General features: G+C 28.2%; 1 protein-coding gene across 1 annotated transcript in view; it reads right to left on the bottom strand.

Moving 5' to 3' along the window:
- LOC106677941 (epidermal growth factor receptor kinase substrate 8) overlaps positions 1-3994 on the bottom strand; it is a gene marked incomplete in the record, with an annotated part of 45650 nt that extends 41656 nt beyond the window's left edge. Inside the window, 3 exon segments of the mRNA XM_067044667.1 lie at positions 1638-1849; positions 2805-2868; positions 3688-3994. Coding sequence (XP_066900768.1) covers positions 1638-1849; positions 2805-2850 — 258 coding nt within the window.
- Between the last annotated feature and the right edge of the window lie 8032 nt (positions 3995-12026).

The raw sequence follows: 12026 nt of genomic DNA, 5'->3' as shown, positions 1-12026 counted from the left end.
TTTTTAATATTATTATTAATTTATTTTTCTAATTTTTATTTCATATTTTAAGACTATTGTAAACTGAAGACTTGTAACAGTAATTTGTTTATTATGTCAGCATAATTTAAATTAATGTTTTTTGGGTCAGTTTTGTAATTAATTGTATTTCTGATATATTTTGTTAAATAGATGGCTTCCTTTAATTTTATATTTTTGGTTATTTATCATTATTTGGTTATAAGATGGTGAGTTATTTTGGATGGTACATCCTAAAGATAGAGGAAGAGCCCCGAAACATTGATAGAGGAGTATATATATGATAAAAAAACTAAAAAAGACTTTTTACATAAACCTACCTACTATATAGCGATAACCTTCGATTTGAAAAACATTGAGTAATAAGTCTATTATAATTATTCACTTATTTATTCTTTATATACTTTTGACTATTCATCTGTTATTATAATTCTTGACCAATTATAGAGGAAAAATTTTAGAACAGTATTTCTGGCTGTTACAAAATATTTGTGCATCATTAATCCTTTATCTGTCATGTTGTCCTATGAGATGAACCCAGCCATAACATTTGCCATTACACTCAGAGGAATTGAATGAGATCCGTAAACTACTAACAATGTTCTTGCTTTTCTCTAGCCATATCACTAGTTTAGAAATGAATTTTTCAACACTTACTCAGGTAAGCTAAGCCATGTGATCTTATAACATAAGTTTATTTAAAACTACATTTTATTGTCTTTGTGTTAAAACCTGGATTATTACATTTACTTTAATACAAATTCAGGTAAATTCATAAATGTCACACCCAGGAGTAATGTAGAATAAGAGAATAATGTAACATCTATGGAAATTTTTTAATTTCTTTTTTTCTTGGCCAAAATTTCTATTGAGAAATTTATGTTTAGTTTGTGTAAACAGGAAGACTTTCCTTTATCAATTTATCAACGTCTCTAATAAAAGAACATACAATAGGAAAGATATAGGTATATCCTGGATTACCAAGAAGCCTTCCAGAATGGATTTTTGAAATCATCGACCAATACATAGAGGTATTTGTCCTTAAGTGATTAGTAAACAATGCACTGATTAAACCCAGGACCACTTGAAGACAGAAGAACAACTCTTAAATAATGTATAAACTTGTAAAACAAGGAGAGAAAAGCTAATATTTTATCTTTTCATGGACATTTAGGTTACTATTAAATGCTTTGTAAGAATGAAGTACTATCAATGCCCTAAATTCTAAATTAAGATATTTCAAGGATACAAAATACTTTATTATCAATATAAGGTCTACACCGCCTAGATCTAACAATAGCAATAAACAATACATATTAGTTCTAGGAGGCTAAGGCTTGGGAGAAAATAATATGAAAAACAAAAACAATCCTTAGGCCTTCCATTGATGGCACCAAGATTAGTAAATTAATATGCAAGGAGTTTGTAAAAACAATATGTTCACTCAAGCACTGAACTACGAAGAATGGAGGGGAAAAGAGTAATACAAAACAAAAGAGGAATTCATAAACTATTCTATAAATTAAGACAATATCTAGGCATACCAAACTTATAGGAAAAATATAAATATTGCTGTTAAGGAATTTTTAAAAGACAAATATAGAGTCCAAGATACATACTCCTGTTTCATTATCTATTATCAGTACAAGATTATCTTCTAATCTTAATTGCATTTTTTGGGACCATATTCCATTAGTTTTTTCAAGCTGCAAAAGTCTCCTCATACCATCAGCTGGATACACTATACCAGTTTCTTTAGAGACTGTAAATGTCGCCAAATGCTCCATGAGATAGGTTGGGCTTTCTTCCCTATCTCGAACTTGGTGTCCATCTAAAAAAAAAAAAAATGTAATCCAGTCTAAATATAAGTTTAAAACACTTTCTACCAATATACGAGTATATTATAACAAGTAATACAATTGATAGCATTGAATACATCATACAGAAAATAAACAATTAATTTTATGGTAATATTGAAATAAAACAAAAAATACAAACAACTATTTAAATTATAATATTTTAATAAATTCAATGAATTATTTATGGTGTAATTATTGATTCCAAATTATTATTAAATAATTTAATGGTGTTAAATTTTTTTTTTAAATTGTGACCATCAGATTTTATAAAACCTTAACTTAATAGGAGGCAAAAGATAATCAATATTGTAGTTAAAATCAAACAGGCATCCTTTTGACTAAATATAATAATACAAAAACAAAGTACTTACAGTACATGGTGTTAAACAAAACATAATTTTAAAATTAGTTTGACTTAATAATAAACAAATTCACCAATAAATTTCAATTTAAGTAAATAATGAAAGTAGTGTATAGTAAACTTTATATTTTATGAATAAAATATATTCATTTAAAACTAATAATGTCATACCCTACCTACTAAATGTTTTATTCCATTAATAGATTGCCTTCAATGTTAAATTTCATTTATTTAAAAAAAAAATTGAATAGTTCCTGTAGATTTTACTAAATAGCAAAATATAGAGAATTGTTATTATATTAGAAACTATAATAGTTAAAACATAAAATTGATTTAAGAATCATGTATGGTTTTGGTACCAATGAATCACACAAAATTCAATATAGTGAAATAGTATTATAAATTGAGGAATGTAAATTGTGTGTTTAACAATAATTTTTTTTAGATATATATTCTTTAAAATAACCACATGTCAAAAAAAAAACATTGTACAGATAAGTTAATCATGATATTAATTTTGTTTTGAGCTTATTCAGATCTTTAAATAGTCAAAGACTTATAATCACCTGGAGAGTATCCATTAGAATGCACACTACTCCTATGGTAAGGCATTTTTGCTTCTTTGAATCACTGAAACAAAAATATACTTATTACGATCATATTTTAAATCCTATTAATTATAAGGATCAATTTTCTAAGTTTGATTATGTTACTTTTTAGTAGGTAATAGAACTATACCTGAATTTCCCAATAAATATAAAAAGGAAGATTCATCACTTCACTTTTTTAACTTTTAATTATCTAATTTTTTGGTTCTAATGTAAAAATTAATTTTATATCTATAATTCTTATCATTATTAATTATTCCATGGACAAACAGAACTGATGGTTTTGACAAATGTCAAATTGGCAACCTGTATTATGATAGTCTTAATGTCACAAAAATATACTTATCATCTTCAGTAGGTTATTTCATTGGAATATGAAGTATTTAAGAAATTAAAAAAGAAAAGAAAGAAATATTCAATAAGGAAATTACCAACAATATTTGTTTTTAGAATTTGTGTCAAATTAATTTAATATTCTTACATAATTATCCATTTTCAGAGAAACTAAATACTTATTAAAAATTCAAAATGTTACATAAATCTCTTAACATAGAATTACTGTGGTTGACTTGCACAAGTAACCTACAATATTTCATTTCTGTTACTTTCAATCACTAATCATAAATATGTTTTAACTTCTGAAAAAATAAAACCTAAAAAACATGATATAAAGGATCTGTACGTCTTAAAAAATCCCATGGGATATCATGGAAGTATGACATAAATACACTTTAGTAATGTAACCTTGAATTAAAAATCTCAGGAATGCTTAAAACAATTGATGGAAATAAACACGAGGATAAGTATTACATAAACGTAAACATATAATAAAATTACATACATGTACATTGGTAAACATATCCTCCGTATCTGTGCTGGCAGTATTAAAATAGCTTTTTCTTCCGCAGCACCAGCAGGTGTCAAATGAACCGTTAAACTCACTTGAATATGAACAGATTGTTGATTTATTTGGGGTCGAATGAGACCTATTTGTTATTTTTTTTCGATATGACAAAACCACAAGATGCCACTAACAGGTAGAAAAGAGAATTATTGAAAGGACTAATATAATCAGGAGGTAAAAGCTTTCTAGTGACAGGGGAGTGGCCAGGTAACAACGATCCTACACATACCACACGCTAGACTGAATCTCTACTCTGTCCAAGGATATACTCCCTCCCCACTCAATTCCCAACTTGTTAATTCTCTGGAAGATTTTTTTCTTCTGAATCATTCAGACTTTAATGAATTGAATATTTAATGTTTGTAAGTTGCATTATATTACTAGTTCACAGCTCAATATCCGCGTTGGCTTTTTCACCCTGTTGTTGATTATCCTAAATATATTTATAAATTTCATCATTAACTATTAATTAATAATTTAGTATAATAATATCGGTACGAATGATTCTTTTCAAACGCATTCATAATTGAATTTATAATTTTTAAGACTAATTTCCATCTCGCGATAACTCGCAGTGTTAAAGTCTCCAGACAATCACAGAATCTGGCTATTAAAATCTAAAAACATATAATTTAAGAAACTAACCTTTCTTTGATTCTAGGATTTAATTTAAATTAAAATATTTTATACATGATTTAACTTGTACTGATTGAATTTTGAGACTCATAAAATCATATTATATTTAAATAGGTTTTCTAATTTATTTACTATTCAGCAATGAAATTCTAAGCGAATTGAGCAGTGATATTTAATTATGACTACTATTAATTAAAAATATAGACACTAAATAATACGATTGCTCTTTTCAAAAACTATAAAGACATTATTAACTCCATTAAAAAAAAGTATATCTCATATCGAGATTAATCTTCGTTATTTTATAAAAAACAAATTTACTTATATTTATTACATATATCGGACCTTCCCCCAAAAAACAACAACGATAACATGTTTATTTGCGAAATATTGTATCAACAAACATATTTTAGTTTTGTTTTTTTTAAGATTATTATTTGAAATTAATATAATTTTATTGTCTGTATGTTAATTAAAAATAATAATTATGGAAAAGCAAATAAAATATATTTTTACTATTATCATATCAGAATCCATGCATTGTGTGTTGACACTATTAAATTTTTAACACATTTATTTAGTATTTATAGACATACAATAGTTCTAATTGAAAAAAAAATTGTATTGATTTTTAATCGAAAAAAATAAATGCAGTTGTACAGGGGTCTAATATAATAATAATAATGAGATTAATAATTTAAGAAATAATAATAATAATATAACAATAATAATGAGGTAAATGAACCTTGAGGTTCTCTACTCATTCCTCCAATGGCATGTTTTACATCCATCAACTTAGCCCCGAGAAGATCTCCATATAACCAAATTGTCGATGAAATTGCTTGTATCATTCAGAATAAATTATCCTTTAACTAAAAACAATAATATTGAAGATATAATCTATTCAAATTAATTAATAGTGGTAGTGGAATTTTTTAAAAATAGTTTTCTCATATTTCTTTATTATGTCAAATTTTTAACATTTTCATGAGAATAATGCTATAAAACATCCCATAATGCCATAGAAAGAGATCTTTATTCTGGAAAACAGTCCTCCCAGAACTATACAAAGCGGAAGAATGTCTATGTTTGGCCAAAAAACTGCATTAAATTTTATTTTATAAGAATTTATACATTTTATAACAATATCATAAAATAATCATTTTACCAATAACGAACCTAATATATTTATTTGGGAAATAAAGAAGATAAAATAAGATAGAGAAAATCGCTCTGGTAGATAATTATTTAAGGTTTAAACCAATAGTAATATAACTTAATTATTATCTACTGTCACTCAGTGATTTTCTAATTCATTGAATGTAGTTATTATGCATCTGTTTTGGGATAATAAAGACAATTTCTGTGTATAAAGGCTGTATATTTAACCATTAGTTATGAAACAAGTTATGGTTCTTAGAGAGAACATGAAGAATAAAAGTGGACCTAAATGCGAACTCTAGTAGATAATTCATATGTAATTGGCCCACCAGGGTGTTCTACTACAAAGCTGCTTCTTAAAAAAATTGCGGCCAATTGAATTTCGATCATATTTTAACCAAAAAATACGCTTTATTTTCTGTTAGAAAATTATTCAGTTTTTACCTAGATTAGTATTTCCTTTATGTCCGACATCCTTATACTCCTTCGTAACGCTAAATAACCCCCGTCAAAAATTATACGGAATTATTTTTATTTAAAAATACAAAATTTTTAAACCACAATTTAGTGCTTTTGAAGAACTATTACACCGAAGAAATTGTGATCCTCAATCACAATTACTTCTTGATGGTAAGTAATTGCATAATAATGTTATTGGTAATTGCAATTAATTTGGCTCAGCTTGTAATTTTGGTTCCACAATTACAATTATAGTAGTTCACCAAGTAATTGTAATTCTGCAATTCCAAAGTACAGTAATTTTAATTACATGTTTCCCAATTCTGCCTATTAGTACTGAAATTGAAGCTTAACCGTCACGTAAAATAATTATCTTCATAGAATTAGTAGGTTCTATGATATTTACTGAAATAAATGTAAACACTTTTAATTTCTCATTATATGGAAAACAACAAAACTTTTGTTTTATCAAAAACTACATTACTGCCACTATAAGATGTAAGGGTATCTATTAGCACTCAAATTCAAGTTGGAAGAAAATAAACAGCGTCATCGAATATCTCAAATTAGTTGAGACTCAGCGTCCATACGACCGCTTTATTTATGATCTTTTACAAACTAAGGTGTAGATTTCCCAAATAATAATTCGTGCTATTTTTTTTTTTTTTTTTACATTTATCTGTCAATGGGAAAATGAATTCTTCACCAGAAAGTAAGTTTTCACTTTCATAATGAAAGGATTTTTATGAATTAGAAACTTGTTTTAGAGAAAAATTTGGTGTAAAAACAATTATTTCGTTTCAGTATAAATACTGTTCTAATGACTTCGTGTAACTATTTGCAATCATCTTTGAGAAATACGGTAAATTAATTGTCAATTTCAGTTTCTTTAAGATTAGCGATGGCAACATAGCTAGACGGTTCTTCGAGGATTTTCGGAAAGATCCTCAGAAATAACTAGGGTGGATATTGTCTTAATAACGTTTCAGTGTTACTTGGCATACTCTGGCTTGTGGAGTAGATTTCGACTAAGATACATTTGAAAAGTACTTCTCGATAATATCAAGTTGTTAATCGATTTATATTATATATATAATATATGTTATTATTCCATAGGTCTGATGTCGAAGCTATGATACACCCGATAGAACAGAAGTAGGAACATACACCCAAGAGGGAGGCACAAAGATATCCACAATTATTGAGAGCATCACACTCGAAAAAAATTGAGGCCAGCATACGACGAAGTCTAAACATACTTCTGATCTCTTGGAACCTTATTTCAAGCGTAAGGCAAGTAATATCAACCAAGAAATGAAGTAGTTATTATCCTCTGATATACTTTTAATATTATTCATAAATATTCAATTACTGTTATTTTTATTAAATTATTATAGTAAATAAATAAATATATATATATATTTTTTTAATAATTTATTTATTGTTATTTACAACTGTATACAGATATATACAACAAGTAAATTTGCTGTAGGTGACATAATGACATGATACAAACATGTGGAGAATCTACCCACTGATAGAACTCCAATAACATTTCTAGAGGAGAAGATCTCGAGGCCATCTTCTTTTCAGACGCCTAGGAGGATTATTAGGTAATGAAGGAGAAGTCAGGTTAAAAACAAGTGGATTTGGGTGGTTGAGAAGTTTATCAGGGAAGAAATGGTATCTGGTTCTGGCCGACTCGGCAACATAGGGGACATTCAGGTCCTGATGGATTACTTGATTTGTGACAAAGTAAGGAGCATTAAGGATTTTGGACTGTAAGGATTGGATTCGGGAGGAATTTGATGGTTTAGTGGAGCCCCAAAGCTAAATAAATATTAAAATTGTAATTATTACTTTGTGAATAATGAGTCATATTTCCGAACTTACAGCATATCTCTATTACAACTATATCACATCCAACAATTCTAGTTTTTAAAAAAATGTATAGTTATTTTTAACATATTTACCTTTTACTTCACACGTATCTAATTGGTATTTATTGAAACTCATACCAGTCTTTCTTTATTGACATTACTATGTCTTTCTCATTTTTAATCTTAATCCTCTTTCCCCGATTTATTATTCCACATAAATACCCTTTGTTCCCTTCCTAGACGCCTAGCCCATAATTTAGAACACAGTGCTTGAAATCTGCACCTGTCGCTCTGATGGAGGCCTGGAATTCTGGCTGGAACGTTTGCACTAATTAAATAAATTTTTACTAATTTGTGTTCTTCACTGAATGCACTAATAACCATTGAATAATCATCTTATCCACAGTCAACTATCATTATATCATTATTGTATTTTAAAGCTTTATGAAACCGTGTTTTATCAAATAATTTCCTCACATAAAATTATACCATGTTAACAAATAATATGTTTATGTTTAACAGCTTATAAGATATTCAAAATTAATTATTTACGTGCCAGAGCAATCAACACTTACTTATTAATTCTATATCATTCGTTAATTCGAAATGTGGGATGCTGGCAATGAAATGTAGCAGTGTTTAGATTTCCTCATTAGTTCCCTATGTGAGAACCTCTCCTTCATTTTCTCCAACTCCATCCACTAGCACTGACAAGATTCTTGCTACAAACATTTCAGACATATGTTTTTTGTTGAATAGTCGTACTATAAGAGCCTCGACCAGTGATGTTTTAGACCGAATCGGTTATGTAATCTACGTGTGTGTTGCTCTGAACATTGCATGATGGCGCCACTTCATCATTTTTCGATTTTTTTAACTAGTTGGATTTGTTATAGAGACTCCACAAATTTATAGTGAGTGATTTCTTGTTGGTACTGACCCTAAACTTGCCCTAACTTCCGTATTTTTTAGCTTTCTCCCAGTTGATGTTGGGAAATCGTTAAAAATTACTTATGAGTGTAATTTTTTGATTAATTTTAAGGTTTGAGTAATTTTACTCTCTCTTTTTTTTCATCTGATTAACTATTCTAATTAATCTTTTAAGTTTATTTATGTGTTTTACCTTGCTCTTTATCTAATATCATTTAAGATAAGTGAAAAATAAATATGTTAACTGAGCTCATTTATTTGGTTAACAAATAAATTGGTATGACTCTATACCAGATCAGATTAAGAATATTCGATCTTCACTATTATTCGATCAATAAACGTAGTAATGTTGAGTGCTTTATATTAACAAAAATAGTTTTGATAAATTGGTCTTTACATTGAATACATATTTTTATTTTATTTCGAATAAACTTATTTATTTTCGCCTAATCGTTTAATTTCGACTTACCCTAGCTTCCGAATTTTTTAGCTTTCTCCCAGTTGATGTTGCTAAAAAAATCAGGGGAAATCGTTAAAAATTACTTATGAGTTTAATTTTGATTAATTTTAAGGTTTAAGTAATTTTACTCTCTTTTTTTCATCTGATTAACTATTCTAATTAATCTTTTAAGTTTCTTTATCTGTTTTACCTTGCCCTTTACCAAATATCATTTAAGATAAGTGAAAAATAAATATGCTAAACTGAGTTCATTTATTTGGTTAACAAAAAAAAAATAGGATAACTCTATACCAGGTCAGATTTAGAATCCATCTTCACTATTATTCTATCAATAAACATAGTAATGTTGTGTGCTTTATATTAACAAAAATAGTTTTGATAAATTGGTCTTTACATCGCATACATATTTTTATTTTATTTGGAAAAAACTTACCCATTTTCGCCTAATCGAAATTAAAACCCTTAACCAGGCAACAGGATACCTGAACGTATAGGGAGCAGGTCACAAAAAATATGACTTATTTCATACTAAGATAGGTTCATATAAAATGATCGTGTCGATTGGCCAGAAATGAAAAATAAAGTTCATCTTAGAGCCGGTGGAATAAAAAACGGCGGCCGTATTAATACGATATAGGCTACGAAATGAGCAAAAACAAGGAGTAAGGAAACGGGAAAAAAATCGGATAGATATGATTTTTTGATATGTTGTTTGGGTTTAGATTGGGATTAAATATCTAAATTTCCGACCTTTGCAGACGACTAGAAGTGTATATAGTTCACCCTTACAGTTATATAGAAACCCCTAAAAATTTCCTCAATTTTTCATTCCAGAATCAATTTATCTGAGATAGGGTTTTTCCTTTTTTTTTTTTTTTTTTTTTTTTTTTTATTAGTATAAGTGTTTCGACCACTCGGGCCATTTACACTTGATTTACAAATTCGATTACAATTGGCATGTTCATACAGTAGAAATAATAAATCACCCAGTGAAAACCATGATATGATATGACGGAATTATTATTGTCTGGAATTAAAATGAAAATTATAAAATTTTATCTACAATAGTAAACAGCTCATTATTGTTGACGTATCTGTAAATTAAGTTTATTAGTATTGGGCTATGGTGAAAAGGGAATGAAACAAAAATAATTATTGAGGAACTGAAAAAAATGATTCCGAAAGTTGGTGTCCTGTACGATACCTTGCTAAACCAAGGTTTAAATTCAATATAAAGAAACATCAGACGAATACCTACAGAGTACAAATCTCAAATGTTTTTCCAGATATTTATAATAGTATGATTTTTGAAATATTTATATATTAGCTTTTCCACAATTTATACATGTACTCTATTTATTTCAGGAATAATATTTAAGGAAATTTTAAGAAATAGCATATATAAAGTTTTTTATTATTCTATCCTACGACTGACTATATTTATAATTTTAAATAATATTGCAATAAATAGGGAGAATGAAAATAATGAATCAAAGAAGGAAAAGTAATGTAATATCTTGTAATGGTTTGATGTTGTGTTTTTATTTGTAGCAACTCAGTGTATTTGGGTAGCATTGTTTCTTAATAAAGTATTTATATCTTGCTCCTATTCAGTTTGAAATATTCGGATAATGGTTCATTTGATTTTGTACGTATTGAAAATTCCTAAATATATTAATAATATACCATGATATTTCATCGAAGCAATCGTGTTTATTTTATATTCCTCATAAATAATAAAAAGACATATACACCTTAGAAAAATTATTTTATGGGCCACGGGTGTCCATAATTACTGCTAAAGAGAGGCTTGAAACTCCCGTTTATAGGTAGAATTCCAAAATATTTGTATACGGCCAAAAGGCTTTTGGAGCCCATCTGCGTTAAAAATCAAATTTGGGACTTAAAAAAAATTCCCCGGTTAGTTGAGACCAACTCTTCTCATGAAAAACAAAGATCGACACCCATGATGTAATCAACTATTCAAGTGTATAATTGAGTATGAATATTCGAAAACATCTAGCACGCATGGAAATACAATATCAGGTTATTCAACTCTCAAACGAAGTCATATTATGTAAGTATAAATTTACATGTCATGAATCACTTACGTATTTTGACTAAAATAAAAGCGACTATGATCTACCTACATCTGATATCAAACTGACAACAAACGACTTAGACCACAACCACAAATATATGATCTAATTGGCCTGTTGCGAAACATTCCGAGAACAAACCACAGTACTATGCGTATTAATCTCACACAGTCGGGCATTCTTTACGTTATAACACAACTAACTTTATTTCAATTTTCAAAGAACTCCATTGAAAAGTCGCAATTTTAATATTATACCCGGTTTAGCGCACTTGCTCAGCCTCCACTGGCTCATTACTAGTGATGTGGCGAGAGGGATGCGCTGGGATCTGATGACCTCTGCTCTACCCCTCACACGTGGAGGGATCCTCAGGTCGATTGTATATAGGAGTTTAAATGTGCCTAGAGATTCTTTTATTTTTATCATTATTTTATTTTATTCATTTTTTCATGCACATAGTTTGATTATGACCATTTTCTTTATCCTTCTGTTTGTATATATTTTAAGAGAGATTTTATTTATTTTTATGTACTTTGTTTTCATTCTCATTTTAATTTATTTTAGTATGAATGTGATCATTCATCACTACTACCTAGTGCCCACAACGGTGTGGCAGATTGTAATATCTATCAATAAATAAAGTTTATAATA

The sequence above is a fragment of the Halyomorpha halys genome, unplaced genomic scaffold (genome assembly GCF_000696795.3).
Source record: "Halyomorpha halys isolate HHAL.00 unplaced genomic scaffold, Hhal_1.1 Scaffold115.1, whole genome shotgun sequence".
Lineage (NCBI taxonomy): Eukaryota > Metazoa > Arthropoda > Insecta > Hemiptera > Pentatomidae > Halyomorpha > Halyomorpha halys.
This window is presented reverse-complemented; position numbering and strand designations above follow the sequence as displayed.